General features: G+C 40.8%; 1 protein-coding gene across 7 annotated transcripts in view; it reads right to left on the reverse strand.

Moving 5' to 3' along the window:
* The window catches only part of RBMS3 (RNA binding motif single stranded interacting protein 3), a 765,077-nt gene that overhangs the window by 424,045 nt on the left and 320,348 nt on the right, over nucleotides 1-20,684 (reverse strand). The window contains exon 1 of one of the 7 annotated variants that reach the window (XM_051789019.1): nucleotides 18,933-19,637. The exons of 5 other annotated variants lie outside the window; for them this stretch is intronic. In XM_051789019.1, coding sequence (XP_051644979.1) covers nucleotides 18,933-19,007 — 75 coding nt within the window. In that variant the 5' untranslated portion in view covers nucleotides 19,008-19,637. Of the gene's footprint in view, nucleotides 1-18,932; nucleotides 19,638-20,684 lie in introns of those variants that run through there. One more of the 7 variants, XM_051789017.1, reaches the window with a different exon arrangement.

Genomic DNA, 20,684 nt, shown 5'->3' on the forward strand with positions numbered 1-20,684 from the left:
GGTGTCTCTGGCAGGCACATCTACTTTCCCCATTGCTTGGATTCAATTTGAGAATTGGCTCTGCATATCCTCCATTACCACTAGCAGTTGAATTTGTTACTCAAAAAATACAAGCAGCCACAGCTCACAGACCCTCATTTTAGGACCAGGAAGAACATTATGATGACCTAGTCTGACCTTCTGCATAACAGAAGCCATCAAACAGCACCCAGAAACCCCTGGACTGAACACAGCAAGGACGAGGGAGAAAGACTCAGTGTCGATCTAAAGACTTCAAGTGACAGGGGAATCTGCTTCATCCCTCAGCAATATGTTCCAGCGGTAAATTACCATTGCCTTTCAGAACATACACTGTGTTATCTCTTCAATTTTACCAGCTTCAACTTTCAGCCATTGGCTCTTTCTTTGTTGTACTAGACTAGATAAACCTCTTTATGTATTTCTTACAGACTACACATTTGATTGCCTCCCACCCTTCAGTTCAGTGTTTCACATTCTATAGATCCAGAATCAAGAGAACCTAAACTTTGTAATCAAAATAGTTTCAGAATGAGTTGAGCTTGCACTGAAGAGTACTTATATATAAGCTATCCTGACAAAAGCTTTTTCATTTGGAAGAAGAAACAGGACAGTTGGAATCTAGTGAACATAGCCACATCCTTCAGTATCTGAGCACTCCAGAATACTATCAGTTGTTTACCATCTCTGCTGGGCTATCTGAACATACTGGGAGGAAGGGAAAGAGAGTAGGGTTGCAAGAAGCTTGACTATTAAGCCACTACTCTTCAGTTCCTTCTAAAGGTCTCTGACAGACATTCTGCTGTTCCACTCTAAGCAAACACTCCATCACACAGGAAAATTCAGATTTTATCATCATCTGCTAATATACAGAGATATGTGGTCAGCTGTAACTCCAGTGGCAATGATACATGGTCATATTTTCTGGTTTCCTGTTGAACTACAAAATACTGTGTAACAACAGGTCCTCACACCTCAAGGGAAATCTCATTACAAATTCCGTTACAACTTGAGGAGTTGCAGGAACATGTGATTCTCTAGAGTGGCATCCTGGTCTTCTACCAAGCAGTAAATGGAATTATCCAGAACAGGATGATTTCATGTGGTTTGTGTTTTTGTTTCGAAGCCCTACGAGAAGATTCATCAGGAAGTACAATATGTCTCCATTGTTTGTGATTTCAGAGGCTGGCATGCTAATCTGCTCTCCATAGGCGTGGTTGATGCTGCCTGTCCCAGTCAGAGAGATGTTAAAGGTTTATATTCTGTACAGCTGAAAGGGCTGGAGCATAGGCTAGTCCAATTTCTCTTATGGCCAGAAATGTCTTGGATAGAAACTAGCTGGCTCTCAGCAAAGTTAATGTTTCTTTATTATCTGTCAGGATTATCTGCTGTTCATTTGGAACATCTGCTCCCCAAGAGGGAGACAGACTTCGCACAGGAGCATCAAACAGAGCCAGGAGGAAGCACATCGCTGCAGAGAACCACAAAGAGCAGCCAGCATCAAACACCAGTTCAGCGCTTCCTATCAGCTAATGGCTTTCATCCTGTGGCCTCCTTCACCTCCAGACTTGGCCTCTGTCTGCATTTACACCTTCCCAGAATAAAATCCTTGCTTCCCCCACCCACTTGGTAACCATCATTCAGCTAGTTTGTCTATGACTCATCCACTTCAAAACCCTGCTGACTCACAGTCCTCAAAAAAGAAACTTGCTCAAAGAACGTACTGAGACATGGGTACACCATCCATGCCAATGAGGAACTCATCCAAGTTAACCCGATCTCTTTACTAGTGAAAGAGAAGAAAGACGTGTTTCGTTTGTGACTATCATTTTAAAACCTAATTAGCTCACAGATATTTATAACCAAAGGATACCTTAATGGCCTGATTTCCCAAAATATTATGCTCTCAGTAGCTCTCACCAAACCTAATGCGCACTCAACAGTAAAAAAATAAGATAAGGCTATACAGTTTTTGAAACAAGAACATAAAGGCTGACTTCTTGGACCGCCTGGTGAAAACTGTGACTTATGTGTGTGATAATATACGTTTAACATCTTTGAAGAGCATGTGAAGTCAAAATAACAGCTGCAGGGGAAAAAAGGGTAATACAAAAAATAATTAAGATATTTCAGGTGGAGCTGTCACTCCTGAGTTGACCGTGCTCCTTCACCTTCTATATTCAAAACTAAGTTCTTATGGTGGAGGGACAACAGGCCCTCCTTGAAGCACGAAAGTTAAAGAACCAGACAAATTTGCCTTTATTTTTTCCCCCTTCGCTATATAATTACTAACACACCTACCCAGGCAAGTAGCAGAACCCTCTTTAACTGAGGATGAGGGTTTCAGCAGCTTCCTTAGATACATCTCTCTCCATGAGGTAGGAATTCCTTGTGTCTCCTTATAACACAAGCCACTGAGAAACGTCTGGTAGAAGTACTGCAAATCAACTTGATTTCACCTCTGAGGAAGGGAGCATGGTACGGATGAGTTCTCTTCTAATACTGTAGCCCTTCTAACCTATTAGTAAATCCAGGAATTGAAAATTCACACTGCAAGATGATCCTCCCTGCTCTCCCCGTTTCTCCAGTACTCCACCAGAATTTCTCCTTCTCCACAAACTGCCTACTAAATGCACAGCCTAGTTCAAATCCATGTCTTAATGATGACTGGTTTACCTTCAATTCTCTCTAACTATGAAATGACTACCAGTGATTCCTCAGTCAAAAGTTACCAGAGACTTCTATCTTCGCTAGGACACTATTGGAAGCCCTCAAATGTTGAGAGCAGCCCAGGTCTAGCATGCTCTAATATTTGGAGCTCACAATCATGTGAGATTAAGAAAAAAAAAAGAAAAACAACAATTAAGAAATGATGACAGGATCAGTCATCTTCTGAATTAACCAAGGACTCATTGCTACAACTTGAATTTCTTCAAAAATTTCTTACTGTTCACATCCAAGGAAGACACCCACGCATATAAACCAAGTATAAACTAATCAAGGCATCTTTCTGACAGACTGAAAAGAAAGAGAGAAAACAATGATGTTATTTTTATTTCTCTTTGAAATTACTGGGAAGAGCCAAGTACTGTGTTTAAACAGACTATATAGCTGGATAGATAGATTAGCTGCATAGGACTAATACTGAAATGGTTCAGAGGCAACTATCTAAACCAGTTAGTAAGTCCTCTCACTGTAGTCTTTCTAACTTTAAGAACTTTTCCCTATCTACTATTTTAAATATTTTCTCTTACTAGAATCGTTTTAAAAGATAAAAGATTGTATCTAACAATTAACATGAAGTGATACAGATCTCGTACACATCATCTGTAAAACTGCAAATATTATTTGAATGTTTTTCAAACAACTTAGATAACATTGAGCAAGAAAAAGAAAACCTCTGTAACATTAGATATTTGATAACTTGTCCCTTATCTGCTCGATGTGACATTTAGGAAAACACATTTTTAAAAGTCAGTGATGTATTCTGAATCTAATACTGGCACTTCTTGTACCCCATAACCTCAGTCAAATCATAAAAAGGAGAAGAAAAATGGGGGAAAAAAAACCAAACCAATACACCCACAACATCTCCAAAAGGCATAATTTTTTTTAAAAATACCATTAGAATGTAAAATTAAATAAGACTAGTATTTTTTTCTAAAATCCCACCCAACATACTTTCTCACCCCCTAATGAAAGATGTGTCAAAGATTGCACAGTTCACTGGGGACTTCGAAGTTGCCATCAATCTCTATATAGAAAGCATTCAGATACTGCAGTGATGGGCAGCAGTATAAAATCCTAAGAGAGAGAGAAAAATAGATAAAATGCCCTCAGGAACAAGTTTCTTTCCAAGAAAGCTTAATAGAAACCAAGGCTTAAATTGAAACAGTATTATTTTTCTATGTAGTAGCAGTTTTTCATCTTGAAACTCTCTACTGTTTGTAATACACTCGCAAAAAATTGCATTTCTATTTTAAAGGCCAAATTCTGACAGTCCTCTTCCCATTGAATAATTCCTCATCACATATGCAGTGCTGTAGTTTCAGCAAAGTTGCTCACAAGGTGATGTTCAGCTGTGAGCACACCTGGACCGCAGGATGGGGCCCAAAGGGAGAACATCTCACAGGTTATCAGTCCCCCAATACAAGCACTCTATCTGTTCCAATAAATCACTCCTACCAACCACAATAGGAAGAAAATTAATACAATTAAACAAATCAGGCACAGGGTTTGTTTTTTTTTTATCTAGCTGTCTGCTTTAGATACTACCACTGTTAACACTGAGTAAGCAACAGACACAGAAGTACTTGGCAGTAATGTGAAACCCAAACCTAAAATCTCAAAATACATGTCTAATTAAAAAAAGTCAATGATCATTAGCTGAGTGTTAGCCCCAAAACTACAGTCTATAAACTCAAGAAATACTCAGGCCTGCAACCTATACCTAAACCTAGGGAGCCCTGGTGAGGCTTGATGGTACATCCCTAGCTTTTTAGAAGACTGCATTCTGCTTTTTTTTGTGTGTGTGTGTGTGTGTGACTTTTGAGCCTTTTAGGGATACCTGTTTTAGACATTCAAGCTTTTCCCTGCAATCTAGAGGGAGATTGGTACGTATACAAATACACATATTGAAAACTTAGATCCTTTTGAACTAAAATACCTTTAGGAATAATAAATTTCTGCCACCTAATATAACTGAAAGAGCTGGTAACAGACCAAAGCAGTAAGTATTTTTCAAAATGCATGTTTCATAAAAATAAACTCCACTTAACTGCTAGAGACGCTTCTGTCACATTTTTTCTGTCTAAGCAAATAATCATTTCCTGACAGTCTGTGTATCCAAAATGCTACAAGATTTTTAAAAATTAAAATGAAATAGGAGAACAAATCACATCCCTCTTCATTATCCAATCTAAATTGCCAAAGGTAAATAAACAATAAAGTTATTTAAATCATTAACAGTATGCTGCTAACAAAATGAAGAGTTATCTGCTTAGAAAGGTATTTGCTTTTGGAAATACATTCTGTCACTCCTGTAAGAAACCAAGAAATAAAAACCCAAACAAACAAACAAACAAAAAAACAAACAAAAACCCCAAACTTCTTCCCTTGGTCTCCCAATCCTCTTTTCTTCCCTTAAGAAAAATACAGTAAAAGTGAGAGAAGATTTCCCTGTCAGCTTGTAACTGCTATTAGAAAAAAAGAAAAAAAAAAGGCAACATTTAAGCCCTAAGGAGCTTCTGGTCTTCAAAAGTGCAAAGTACATACGGTTCTAGTTGAAGTTAATAGGAGCTGCAGGTGACCAGCACTTCTGACTCTGAGGCCCCAAGCTACTGTACAGAGCACTGTCCCTTTGAAATTTCAGCCTAGCATTTATCAGCAGCCGACTTGCTGAAGTGCAAGACACATGCATCCCTTCCCCCAGAGTATTTCAAAATTTTCAAAAGCACCGAACAGTTGTGGGAAACATGGCTCTCCTGCAACATTACAGCCCTAGTGAAACAGGAAGCAAGCATGAAAAAAATACCAACTCTAATCCTCACTGAGCACGAGCCTCCAGCCATCGCACACCATGATATTTCCAGAGCTCTCATCTGCTGGGAATAGACTTCTTGTCTCACACTGACCTCAGCTGCTTTGCTCTTTTGTCCAGTTCCATTACGTTCTCCATGAAGTCAGCCAGCAACGTCAGCTAAGACTTTATTTGTTAAGTGCCAGCTTACCAACACAGGCACCTCCAGAGAGCCACACCACGGCTTCCTTCACATTGCAACACCCAAAATCTTCCAAACAGCAATGCATGGGAAACTGGCCACCAAACAGCAAAAGTGGAGAAATTAAAGCTCAGGGAAACACAAAGGTAGTTGTGACATGATTGTGTGCAACTGCAACCCTAAATATTAGGAAAGAAAAGGAAAAAAAATTAACAATGCATGAACTAGGAAGGCAGAGTGACTCATTCCCAAGGTGATGGAGTAGCACATGGTATATGGGTAAATAATAAACACTAGTTCCCATCTACCATCCGGATTCTGGCACTGCTTTGCAATGCAACCTCCCACCAGGAACTTTACTTCTCTCTGCTGCCGTTTCTACCCACCTTTGTGAGCTTGCCTCATTTACATTGCTCATAAACTCTTGCAGGCAGGAACTATCTCTTACCCTGGTTTTGTATGCAGCTTGGCACAACTGAACTTCACAGTCAGAGGCAGTATGCAAACAGTAAAATACCATAAAAAAAAAAAATAAAGAGGGGAAGAGTATGACTGGCTTAGGAAATACAATTGCAATATCTAGATTTCAAAAAATGTTGTCATGGTCAAATGGCAGAACAAGCATCATGACATACATATAAGTATTAGGTGAAAGAAAAATGAGAACTAGCAGAGTTCTTAAAAGGGTGAGAAAAAAAAAAAACAAAAGAAGGGGGAAAAAAATCAAAAAGAAAATCGTAAAGAAGTAGATCTGCTAAATCAAAAAAGATGGACAAATTGTAGAATAAAAATAAGACTTATGGCTTTCCTTCCGTTCATTTCGTGCTAATGGTGCCCATGCCTCATGCCTCAGGTTTCTCAAAGTCTGTCCTTGTCACCTAAGCTTTGCCCCTCGGGCTGGTTAAAAAGAAGGCATGAACTTACCTGACAATCTAACCTGGGAGCAAATGAGAATGGGGGAAAGAGGAGGAAGGAAATAAAATCCACACATCTCTACCTCAGAATAGCTGACTAGCACAGAAAAGAAGACATCCACTGAAGGTTAAGAAATAATAAACAACTAATAATTTACTCCCTTGCTAAAAGACCAAGAGAGATGAAGCATAAACGCCTACTTCATCGGCTGTTGTTGGAGCATGGCAGTCGTACTTCATTCCTCAACACACACTGCAAAATCAAAATCTACATCTTTGTGGCTATTGGCACAGTTCCTTGTTCAGTTTTAAAAACACCAATAATCAACCCTTGTTTGTAGTGTTTTCACGTATTTAAAACAAAACCCTTGGGATGCAAGTTATCAGCATCAGAGATATCATCCATTTCTTCCCATCTACAAAGTACCTTTGAGCCAAACAAGCTGTGATTTTTAAAAATGCAACTATTTCCAACACAACAGAGAGGGAAGCACATATGACAATGTTACAAATCAAGGTGAGAGGAATAAGAAGAGTAATGACAACAGAAAATCTCAAGTAAGTCCTGGCAAGGCACACTACATTATGCATGAGAAAACCAAAGCCAGTTGGCTGTGATGAATCTGTATCTATCAACTACTATTTAGCTAACATCCACACATGAATAACATTTTTGGTGTTGCCTTGCTGATTATCAGGTTGCTGTAGATTGGAAAAATTAAACTAAAGGACTTGAACACGGACCAGTCCTTACATGATGTTGGTAGAATTGTGACAGTTGATCTTAATACCCTTCCCATCAGTGCCTAACAAGGCTGGCAAGGGCCAGTGAGGCTGAGGGCTGTGCACAGGCGCTATTTGAAAGTGTTTTTCCTTGTGTTGCCTAGAAGAATGAAGTAGTCCTTTGAATCCTTATCCAGGTGTCTGCTAATTTTTTTGTGTCTTCTGGCAAAATCTGGGCCAAGAATTGTTTCAATCTCTACAACACTGCAAACTGGGCCCTGATCTGCCCCTCACATCACTAGTCAAAGACCAAAAACATCCTATTCACCTGGGCACCTTAGTAGGACTGTAGACAACCACCATTCCCAACACTGAAATCACAGGGAATTCCTCTTCTCCAGAAAGTGCATCCTCCCACCCTACTCCCTTTCTCCTCCTCCTCAACAGAAAAGCTCAAGAGGAAGCTGTAACATTAAATCAGCTAGGCAGGTTCAGGGTCTCAGTTCAGTAAGTGGTCTTGCAAAGTGCTCTGTAATTCTGGATGCCCCATCTGGGAGTCACGTTGGGTCTGCTGTCAAATGTTTTTGAGACCTCCATCTGCTAAAGTTTTGGTCAATCAACACTTCTGGATAACCAGAGATCAACATGCCACCTTCTGCAAACGTTTTGCCTTTAATTTTCCAGCTTTGCCTCCATGCTTATACCCCTCATGCACTACATTTGCTCATAAAGCAGCAACAACATTCCCGGCCTCCAGTTTCTGCTCAAAGAGAGAAGGTGTGGATGCTATACAAATTTATACCCAAACTCTTGATAAGCTGGTATTAGGCCCCCCGAAAGCTGAGGCCATTATAAGCATGCAGCCATTACATGAGCAAATAAGGTGTTTAAGGCACCTCTTAGAATGGGCTCTGAAGATTAGTTAATGTTTATACAGGCCACTGAAAATTGAAATGACTGCTACATGCTAAGTATTACCATCACCAAGGATCTGTTTAAGTCAAAGCAAGGCAGACATTGAAGGAAACAAAACTTATTTCTTCTGTCCAGCACAATTACTGCCAGACTTATGCATGCTAAAAACACCCAATAACCCATCTAACACAGTAAATTAATGTTTATGCTATTAAGTTTAGACAATCTTATGCTGAAAGCTTTTCAAACTACAGGAAATTGCATGTTGCACACAGACAACTGTATACAATTACAGTGATTTTGTTAAATGGCAGAGATATAAAGCAGAAGCTGAGTGGCCAGAAAGGCTTCTAAATCATGTAGATAACGAGTATGTCCTGGCGGGCCAGTAGTCTACAGCTTTCTCACAGATGTTTCTAGAGTCAGGAATTATATCCATAATCTCAAAATTCAAGACAACTCAGTGCACTGAGCACCTGTATCTGTGAGGCAACAACAGACACATGGGATCAGCACATACTACTACTGCCATCTTGGAGTCACTGTATATCAGCCAGATTTATTATTATCCCGTCTTGCACCACCAACTGACACCTATAGTAAAAGCAACATCAAAAAGGACATGGAAATATTTGGATCAACTCCTGTGTTTCTTTAGGATGCAAAAGCTCCAAAGAGATACAAAGAGCACAAACATGACATCCAGTGAGTGCGAGTGTGATGCTCTCCCAGGCAGAAAGCTCCCAGCTGCTGTGCTAAAGGCCACAGCAATATGTCTGCTTTATGCTTGTTTTCACGAAGGATTGTTTAACAGTACTTAGTGCAAGCTCTACATTGACACAATAAATGTCGTCTTAATACAGCCTAGGAAAAGCATTCAGCTTACCGAGTCCTGTTGCACGCTTTGTCAAACATCTGAAGGACTGCAGTGCCTCTGACTTTTTTTCTGATGTCTTTCAGGTATAGAGCAGTATTAAAGGTAGTTTTCATGAATACAAAACCAGGCAGAGGCTTGTCTAAGAACTATCAGTGCTATTCTTTACCTTATTCATTGTATCTTTCACAGTACTTTTCACCACCAGTCTCCCTTCCACTAAACAATTTCAGAAGTGTCATTTGCACATGAAATAAGTATAATATATTATACCGTTCAGTTGCGTATGGTAGATTATCAGTTTGTGTATATCAGCTAAGCAGAACATTGACAGCTGTGTAGACATATCTCAGCTGATACTAAAAGAAATCTTGTCGGCAGCTGTGATCTTAGAGTTAAATACACTGAAAAACTTCATTAGGCTGAGAGGCTGATACGACTTTCTGGAATGAACACTAAACGAATGAGGCTGATAACGCCATCTTTGCAAAATATCCTGTTTGCTTTGTCTTTAAAAGATAATATTCTCAAGATAAAAATATCCTGACTTACAAGTGATATATTCCTGTTGTTTGTGTTCACAAAATCTGAATTTTATATTTTAAGCTGTGTGTTATGCTTCATTAATATGAAATCACCACCCTGCATCACAGATATATTAGCCGAGCTCCAAGTGACCTAATTCATTTTTAATATTTCATAGTTTGTTAAAAGCTGAAATTAGAGATCACTAACGCGGCTTTGACACTCCCTGTCGTGAATCAAAAGATGTAGGGAAAAGGTCATGTACTTACTAACTGGCACCAAACTAAATTCATCACTATAAAATGAGAGAACAGAAATGAAGACTGCATTTCCCATTATGCTTCTCTCTTTGTAAGAGCATCCATCAACTTGCACAACACCAAAAAGCAGAATTTATTTATATGCATGTCCCCCAATAAAAGGTCAGAGAGAAGTGAGAAAGAGAAGAAATAAGGATTGCAGCCTTTGTCTAAGCAAGTAGTTCCTTTCCTTTAAAGTATATTCAGCCGCAACAGCCTTTGAAGACCAAAAGGAGAAACAATTCCCAACCACATAAAGAAACTAACAAGTCCCTTATATGGCTAAGAATTGCAATGCCATTTTTTTTTTCCACAGCTGGAAAAATTAGAACAAGAGAGAAAAATAGAGCAAACTTTAAACAGGCAGCTCTCTGAGCGAGCACCGGGGAATTCACACAGGCACATCATTCCAGCTTTAAGAACTGGCAAATACTTTCTTCTTTAAAGGGAAGGAGGACATTACACCAGGTGAGTCCCTGAAATCTAGATTTTTCACTCTCCTGCTGTAACTATGGATACCTAGCTTTAAAAACCTTTTGTGATGTAGCGGTACACCAGGCTCCTTATCTCCTTATCTGGTGAAATGCCTCCATCTGAAGTTCCCTAATGTCCCTTTATCTCACCAATGCATCACCTCAAGGTTTTGCCAGCTCTGGGACTGTGCATCCGTAATAGCCTTCTGCCCTACCTACTGCATCTTCAGTCTGCCTCTCACCCTCCCATAACCCTGAGACGAGCATTGCCAGCTTCTCAACCAGGAAGGCAACCAGATTGCATCACATGTTATTCCAAATGACCAGAGAGTTTCTCACAGGCAAGACACACAGGACTTGTTGGTTGATCTAGTCCTGCCATCTCGCATTGGCATGAGGCGGAAAGGTCAGGCTCCTGTGCAGCGTCGATACTGAACTTTGAATGGCTCAGCCTAGCTGGCCTCTAAATATAGCTGGGCAGAGGAAGGGCTGTGAAAGTGGGTGGGGAAGGGAGTGGGACAGAAGCCAAATGAGCAATCAGTTAAATAAAACAACATCATGTTGGTCCACCAGTAAGATTCTCTCATTCTACTCTACCACGTTCTGCAGCAGAGTATTTAAGTGCAGTTTCAGGATTTAGTCGATTAATGTAAACTCACAGAATAAAAACAAACTGCTGCTTGATTTATACTTGGGGAGGGGAGAATACAAATCTGTTCAAGAACTTCTCTTCTTGAATAAATTTGAATCACACAGGAGTGACATCACTTCCACAACATGACAGCCCATAAATCATCATCAGTCACATGGTACATGACCATAAAACGTGTGTCATGAAGACACCAATGAGGAACAAAATATCAGAGTGCTTTACATTGTAAACGTTCAACCTTCTGGCTTCTACTATGATCTATGTAAGTCAGGTGGTTTATTTCATTCATTTGCATCTGAATTAAGTCAATACAATTAACAGAGGAACCCTCATAGAAAATCTGTCCAAACAATTTCATCTGCATAAATATACCACAAATGAAGCACTTTAAATATGTAAATACTTACTTTTTAATAAACAACCATATTTGATACTGAAGTTGACTTTACAACAAATAAGTAGAGAGAGAATTTATTTCCACCACAGTTGTATACAAGCAAGCACAAAAACAAGACAAGAAAGAAAGAAACAAAGAAAAAAGGAAAGAAAGAAAAAAAAGTCTTTCAATCCAAAAAGCAAGAAAAATAATCTTTTTTCTCTTATTTGACAACGTCAGATCTGAAGTCTTTCAGCTAATAAAAACTTCTAGGAGAAGAGATTAGACTTTGATGTAAACTAACAAAATATAAAAGACAGCACGACTGAGGAATTCAACAGGAGCTTCCTATCTCCAGCTACAGATAGGACGAGCAACCTTTGCTTCACTTCTCCATTTAGAAACACTGTATCCTCAGAAAAAAACTTACACAGGAAACTGACTTGCTTCAAATTTCAAAAAGAGACTACACAGTATTTTTATCTTAAGAATTGTATAAATAAAAGCAAACCCAGCTCTACAATACTTTTTGTGGATTAACAGCACTTAGTCTCCTACAGAAATTGTTAATCTTCATTATAGGCACTGGGTTCCATGTGAGACATCTCCTATGGCAATTAGACTTCCACTTTGTATAAATCATATCTCAATTGTGGCAGAGAGCAAGACAGAAAGACAGAGTATCTGGTTTAGGTTGCTCGTTCTCTAAAATTATAAATCAGGATAAATAATGTTAAATAGAAATTATAGCCACAGAAAACACAAAATGCTGTTAAGTATCAAATGAGGTATGTCCTCATACATTTGCACAATGTAGAATTATTTTGATAGACTGTTCTTATTTCTCTTGTGACTGCATATATTTTTTATTTTTTTTTTAAACCTGCACGTTGTTCAGCTGTCCTGGTTTTGCCATGGTGAACAGTATGTGCTTCATGGGCCTGATTCTGTCTTGTTGAATCAATGAATCTTTTTCATTGATTTTTCAATGAAAGCAGAATAGATCCTTCTCTCTATAACTTCTATTCTGTAATATTACTGTTAATCTGCCACAGAAAATATTGGTACATCGTTCTGCACCGGTAGCCACCATTCTCAGGCTGATACCCTGCACGTTTAGTGTAGCTTTCTGTGTAAAAGTGTTTACTTCTAAACTTTCCTCTGTCACTCAATCTCGCCCATATGAGTGGGAAAGCAATTGCAAAACATCACTACACAAACACTCGCACTATAGGCTCTGACAATATCTGAGTAAATCGCTGTTCTCTGTCTCCCTTCTCTGCCCATCTGCAGTCTTTGGTATGGAACAACTATATCATAAAAGCTCTTATTCACACATGCTTTTGATATTACACTATTTAATCACATACAGCTGTAGCTGATGAGACTGTTACAAAACACAATTTTAATGCAGCACTGGAAGTAAGTTCTGGAGACACATCAACTATTTTCCTCTACATAAAATTTCTAGCATTAAAAGACTTTTCTTCAAGAAAAAAAAAGTAATTAATAAAACCAGACCATTTGTTTTTTACAAAAATCTGCTTCTCCTCCTGGACAACCCAGAATGGGGTTGTTTGCAAGCCAACTCAGAGTCCCTGCCTGGAGTACAGATAGTGACAAACCCACTTCCCCTCAACAAAACAAAACAAACAAACAAACAAAAAATTAGAAAACCCTGCTTGCAATTATATGCAAAGGGAACACTATCCAGGCTACTCGTAGCAAGACCTGAAATGAACTCAGACATTCTGCTTGGAATGCATATTTTCTTATCTGTTTTATAATTCATGGAAATTTAAGAACCAACAGTCTGATGATTTTTACCAAGATACTTGAATTAAAATGTGAATATACCATCTTGTTTGTTTTGAAAGGCCCTCGTGCATTAAAAACCAAACCAGTCCATTTCTGGAGCACTGAACTTTATTTTGAAAGGGCATCTTGTATAAGGCATTCTAAATTATAAGTATTAACACAGAGCACTTGCCACAGCAAGGTCTTTGTAGCCTAATCTGGCAAATGCTCGCAACTTCCATCTTGTGTTATGGAAATAAAATACCTGCTTGTAAAATAAATATCCACAGAATATCATAATACATACATGTTTGAAGGAACCAAAATTTGAATTTTCCTTTTCCACAGGCTTGGTCTGGGTTTTTTGTTTGGTTGTTGAGGTTTGTTTTGTTTGGGGTTTTTGGGGAAGGTTGTGAGTGTTGGTTTAGGGGTTTTTATGTTGTTTGTTTTTAATTTAAACAGGTTTGCATCGAGGCAACACATGAAAGGAAGATCAACCAAGAAAATCAATGCCATTTTAATACATATCAACATGTCTCTTACAACAACAAAAGTATTTTTATCCAGGCATGTAAAGATAAACGGAAAGCAAATCAGTTCATATATTTCTTTATTTTTCAGAGGAACGTAACTTTTATCTTCCTTATTGTTTAAACCAACCGGCAAATACTAGAGTTAGATATTAATATTATTATCAAAATTATAGCCAGGCTTAAATATTTTTAAATGGCATTTAAATGAATTCATATTTCTATCAGGCAGCTCTTGTAGGCATTTAAAACATGCTGCGACATACTGAATCAAACAGGGGCTAAGTGCGAACAATCTTCATTCCTAGAAATGCATTTCTCTATGTGCAAGTGTTTGCCTTTACTTTGGCATGATCACATGGGCTCCAGCTAGACTTTTGAGCTCTGGCAGTGATCCAAGCTGCAGATGGTTGGAAATGCAGCCTGAAATCAGTGTGTGGTTGATGAATTACTCCTTACACCTGACCCCTGCTTCACACCAGGCACCAAGCACAATTTGAACACTACTAGCCAGAGAAGCCCTGTCAGGCATCTCCGTATCTGGAACGCTTTCTTCAGGGCCTTCTGCATGGCCAGATGGCCAAGAGTGGGGAACGCCGTAAAGTCACTAAACAGAAACATGAGTGACAAAAGAGCATGGAATTGGTAGGTACAAGGTGAAGAGACGCAAGAGCTTTGTGCTGATTCCAAATACATGCTTTCTAAAAGAGGTTGATGGAGCAAGCAGGGAGGTATGCTCACGGCACATAACTGAAAGAGGTCCCCAATTCAGTTGTGCAAAAGGATGCCCTAAAAATGGCAAAAAGGAAACATAACACACACCCAAATGCGTACACATAAGATTACTATATCAAGCCTCAACTCTTCTGAGTACACCTGTTTGAATTTCCCAATTGTTTTGTCCTCAGCTGGGGTATATATCTGTCATTTCAGGAACATGCTCATTAAGCTGCTCTTGCCTATGGACTAGTCTGCACACCTTTCACATCCTCAGAGACAAGGTTTTATTCAGGCAGGTGTTGGGAAATAACACTTCTTCCTTTTGCATGTGTTCACACGTGCATCAGACATACAGAGATGAGTACAGTAAACACTGCCTCTCATTTGAGGTGTTTCAGCCACCTGACTGCATTACAGAGTCAACACCATGAGAGTTAAACTACCAGACCCAAACCATGACTAATAAGTAGGAAATATCTGGAGAATGCATGAAAGCAAACCGCACGGAAATAGCTGCTTAACTGGCATATTTTTACCCCAAGTGCAAGTACAGCGATCGTAAAACAATTCCTGTCAACAGGTAACTGTGGCACCTCCTTCTTTCTACCCAAGTGATTCAGGTTTCTTTTCAATATGACCCCAAAAATAGTTCTAATCATAAGCTGCAGAGGACAAAGATAAAACACATCATCTACTAAATTAAGGAGACTGTTTCAACTCTATTCAGTGAGATTAATATTTTCCCTCCCTTTTTCACATCCTTACATGGTATTTCACAGTGCTTATTTTTGTTTTTTGTGTGCAAAATGGTAAAGAGGAAAAAATTCACTTGGGCAAGCAAGTAACAAAAGAAAAATTCAGACCACAATGCAATATTTGGCATCATTATCATTTTATATGTCACAATTTGCAACATACTCCTGTAAACCAATTGTTTGAGTAGTTACACCATCAGCAAGGATGCAACTAAGGAAATTCACTTAATGTTTCAAAATCAAATAAACTACTACAGATTCTCATCAGATACACATGACCCGAACCACCTCCATGCAATATTCTTTGCAACAAAAAAAAAAGACTATACTTCGTCTACAACAGTAACCCAAAACACTTATTCTGAAATAAACTCCTAGGACAACTGGACCCTATTCTTAGGATCTGCCTAAAGAAGTTCCAACACTGTACTTTCAAACTGAAGTTGTCAGACAGTGTTACATCAAAATGAGAAAAATAAGGTTATGTCTTTCCTCACACTCAGTGCTTGTGCTTAAGAGACATAGTAAATTCCTTGCAATTGTCTCTTAAGAATTGATACCCTTCTCCCATCCCCCCTTTTCTTTCCTGGATGACAACGGCTTTTCCTAAATCTGAAATTAAAGTTTTAGCTTCAGTGGTGGCACTTGATAACGAAGGAACACAAGTAAATCGAATGAGCGCGTGCTTCATGTTCCACAAAAGGCCACAAAACACTAAAAAGTTAAAGCAATCGGACAAACATATGGAATCCATTTTTTCTATTTATAATCCCATTACCCATATAACTATTCATTTACACCATTTCTGCACAACAACGTGCTAGCCATGTTAGAAGACACAAACACGGACTGTAGACTGAAGTCCTGCGCAGCTCCGTGCTCCCCTGCGAGAAGGACGTGATGTACAGTAACGTGGTACTTCCCAACGAAGAACCGAGACAACTTCACCAAACAAGCAAAGAAAAAGCTGCACTTCACCCAAACACGCTGGGGAACATGAATTTCCCAACTTTGCCTGTTGAACATGCTGTCACTCTGCATTTCACAAGCTGTACAGAAATGCCATAAGAAAGCCTAGAATTTCTTTCTTAATTACAAATGAATGCAAACCTCTCCCCCTCCCCCCCCCCAGCATGCATGACTATGAGCATAAAAACACATTCTTTCTGTAGAGCTGAGTCCTGTCATGCTTGGTACAAAGAGCAGTTTTTGGAAAATAAAAAGCTGAAGTTCTCAGGCTGGCTGGAATCATACAAAGGTTTATCAATATGTGTTGCTCCAATAGGCATGATAAAAGATATAGCTCTCCTCCACAACATTATGTGATTACCCAACTATTAGCTTTAGACATACAATGGATCTAACTGCTTTAAAATGTCCCAGAAGCTGACGGCTAGCTTTAGGGTAACAAAATCCAGATGCTGCCTGTCTGCACTACTTTAAAGTCTTATAGGCTATAGAAGAGAAATACTTGTGCCTATATATATATATGCACGTGTATATGTGTTTATTATTTAGGTTTTATGTATGCACTTAACTGTAGGCCAAGGAAAATACAAAAAAATAATGGTACATAAAATGTATCACCATTTGAAATTTTACCTGTCCTTATTGTAATAGTGAAAGTGTGCAAAGACAGATGCACATGACTTTTCACGGGGCTGATAATTTTATATACTGGCAATAAAAACGCATTTAATCCATTTTTTTAAAGCATTGGGTTAAAAAAAGTCATAGTGCGGAAAAGTTATTGTTACTATTTTAAGCTCAAATATAAGGGTAATTTTCTAAAAAGCTTATTTTAAAAAGTTTTTAAAAATGAAAAAAAAAAAAAATGAAAAAAAAAGGACCCTGGCAAAATGTAAGCTACGTGAGTAAAAGGCATGGAATGTCCAATATTTCTCCTCCAATACTCGAGGCTATTGTTCTTTCAAAAAAACACCATCAATTGTTTCATGTCCTTGGCTTGCCAGGTTTTGAGGAATAGCAGCAGCCTGCATCCCCCAATCCCCCAAACGGTTAAAGCTATAGGCAATATCGCAGTCAAGCTAGTGACGGGCTGCTGCTGCAACAGCAACATTACACACTAAATGGTCACAAAGGTAAAAAGCTATTTGGATTGACCTTGAAAGGAAGAGGGGGGAAATTATAAAAATCACTCCAAAATACAAAATTACAAAAGGCTGAATTGTATACCAAAAAAAAAAAAAAAATCTGCATATTGCAATGGAAGAAACAGCAGAGCAAAGAATGAGAGGTAACCCTGCCATGAATTACAAGGCTGTAATCATACTGAGTGGTTCTGGCGTCATCACAACTCCAACCAGCCTGAATCACAGTTTTTACAATTAGTTAATTTATACAATACAGTAGTCGGACTATAAACATTAACGGGAAAGTAATTTTTATAAACAACAAAATATAACTTATCCTTTTGCAACTGCAGCCAGATCAACGTGCTTTAAACCAAAAGTCTGGACAAGTCAACCTCCCTTGTGTCACTTCACCACACACAGACACACACGTCAAATGCCCCGTGTGTTAAATTTGCCACAGAGTTGCGACGTGTACATGTGTATGCAGTGCCATACCACATTTGTGCACTCTGCCTTGGTTTTTCCTTCCTAAAGGATGTTCGTTTACTTAGTGAAACTGTTAATCTGTGGCTGTGAGGCCACACTTCACCTTGTGAACGGGCTTGTAAAGTGCGTATTTTTTCCTTTTTTTTTCTCCTCCAAATACAGTGTCCTATCAAGGTTTGCAAACTTTCAGTTTAAGGCTTTCTTTTGTTACTGTCCCTTGGTCACACAGGAAATCTTTCCAGAGAGCTGACTATTATACAATGGCATTATAAAAATAAAGCTTTAATTAACTAACTCATCGCCAGGTAGCATAGGCTTCACTCAGTCTCTGTAGGACAGGCAGGCCTGCTTTCCAGTCTGCTGGTATTTTAAAAATTATTAAAAAAAAAAAAGAAGAAAGAAAACAGAAGTGTCCGTGATGGATACGCTCTCCAAAAGTAGTTACCCTCTATTTCTAGACCTTTTAAATGCAACAGAGTACAGCCATATCATCCTCAATGTTTAATGAAATATTAAAAGCAGTGCAAGGCACTGAAACAAACTCCGTCAGATTTTCAGTCGGTTAGCTCCGAGCTCTCCTCCGAGCTCCACAGCATCTCCTCTTCAGATGATTAAAAGTTTGAGTTGTCACAGACAGCTTTTCTAACAGCAAAATGCTTTTAAGCTGCGAATAAACTGTAGAGATCACTGCAAAAGCCACCAAAAGTATTTCATGTCTGATGCTGTCCAGAGCAATCGTTATCCCATGTCATAATAAACACGCTACCTGCCCGCTGTTACGATAGCGTTAACCGCACTGTTCTCCCCAAACAATAAAAGGAATTAGCCGACGCCAGCAGCCTCCGGGGAAAAAAAATTAAAATAAATAAAGAAATAAAGGAGAAAGCAGACGGTAACCTTCCTGACTCTCTCACGCCCGCTTTCTGCCTACCAGCTCGACTCTCTGTGCACCGAACCCGAGGAAGGGACGGAAAAATCGCCAAGAGCAGAGACGAGCCCGCAATTTGCGCGGCTCCGCTCTCCATCCCCCGCCAAGCGCCCGGCCCCGCCGGTCCCTACCTTGGTTTGGAGATAGTGGGGGTAGTAGTAGGTGTACTGGGGGTACATTGGCTGCTGGTCCAGGCGTTTGCCCATGTAGCTGGAGTCCTTCTGGCTGGTGCGGGGAACTCGTTGGCAGGGTGTAGTGCCCCAGGGCCTTTCTTCCTCTCACGCCGCTATTCCTGACAGCGCGGGCGACAGAGGAGGCTGCCGAGACTCCCTCGCCGTCTACCGCGCGCTACTTCCAGCACAGCCAAAAACGCGCCCGAACATATATATGTGCGTGTATGTGTGAGAGGGGTGCGTGCGGGTAGGTGGAAGCCCCCGTGCCCGGGTGCCCGCGGCGGAGCAGCCCGCCTCCCCCGCTGGCAGCAGCGTGCCTCCGGCGGTGCCCGCTGCCCGGCTCGGGAGGGAAACGTCCTGCGAGAGGAGCCGGGAAGACAGTGCAACTCCAAACCTCCGCAGAGCCGCTCGCTCGCTTGCTCTCCTCGTCCTCTCCTCGGCTCGGCTCGCTCCGCTCTCGAGCCCTCCCCTCTCCTCTCGCTTCTCCACCCACCCCCCTTCCAACCAAATAAAAAAAAAAATAAAAAAAAAAAAAAAAAAAAAAAAAAAAAAGAAAAGAAAGAAAGAAAAATAAAGAAAAAAAAAAAGAAAAGAAAAAAAAGGGAGGGGGGAGGGAAGAGCCTTCCCCAGCCTAGTTGCCGCTGCCTCCCTCACGGAGTGACATGGTGCTCGGGGCTCGTCCTGTCTTTCATTCAAACCCCCTCCGCGCCGCGCCGCCGGTGGGAGGGACCTCGGCGCGCCGCTCCCCCGGGAGGTCGGCGCAGGCCGCGCGGCCGCCCCCGCGCCCCCGCCCGCCCCCGCCGCGCCCCGCGCGGCCCCCGCCCCGCCCCGCCCCGCGCCGAGCGGGGAGCCCCGGGAAGCGGCCGTGGGACGCGGGGAATCCTAACGCCGCGGGGCGGGGGAAGGGGGGGGAGAGCAGCCCCACAACGCGGGTTTGTGTTTGTTTGTTTATTTATTTATTTACAGTTTATTTGTGTTTTAACAGACGGGGGGGGGGGGGGGGGAAGGTCACGGAGCCCGGTCGCCGAGCAGGGAAGTCGTCGTCCTCCCCCTTCAGAAAACTACTCAGTACCGTCGTCCGGCACTTCGCGGAGAGGCGACCCCGGGCCAGACATATTAAATACATACTTTGTTAGACCGCTTATATAAGACTTGGTTTATTTAAAGTTGGAACAAAATGGAGGAAGAGGGTAAAGAGGAAACTCGCCCGGTCTGGCGTGCGGGTGCCTTCACCGAGACGCGTGAAAATACGGCGGTGCCACAAAAGTTACCCGCGGCTCCGTCTCCCCCGAGAAGGGCCGGGCTCCCCAGCCCGCAGCCGCTGCCGCCGCCGCCCGAGCCCAGGTGAGGGCCAGGTGTGGCCCCCGCGCCCGGCCGGGAGCCTCACACCTGCCACAGATCCCAGGCGTGCAGGACCTGTGTCAGCACTGCGATCCCAAATATTTATCCTCCAAAAGGCTCGAAGGAAGAGTCTGTCTTGCAACAGGACTATAAATCACCAGAGGAAAAGTGCATGAATAACAAAATGTTTCCTCTTGCACACAAATCCCAGCGTTTCTCCTTTTTTAAAATAACTTATTTCTTTAACATGTCATCAGATTCCTGGGCCTTTCTACAGTGGCTTTGCCTATTTATAAGTTTTGGGGGGAAAAAAACGTGGGGCAGCAGTTTCTTTTTGTTTTTATTTAAATCACCCATAGTATTGCAGCA

Source organism: Manacus candei, unplaced genomic scaffold (assembly GCF_025592945.1).
Source record: "Manacus candei isolate 608988 ecotype Guabito, Panama unplaced genomic scaffold, ASM2559294v1 h1tg000026l, whole genome shotgun sequence".
NCBI lineage: Eukaryota > Metazoa > Chordata > Aves > Passeriformes > Pipridae > Manacus > Manacus candei.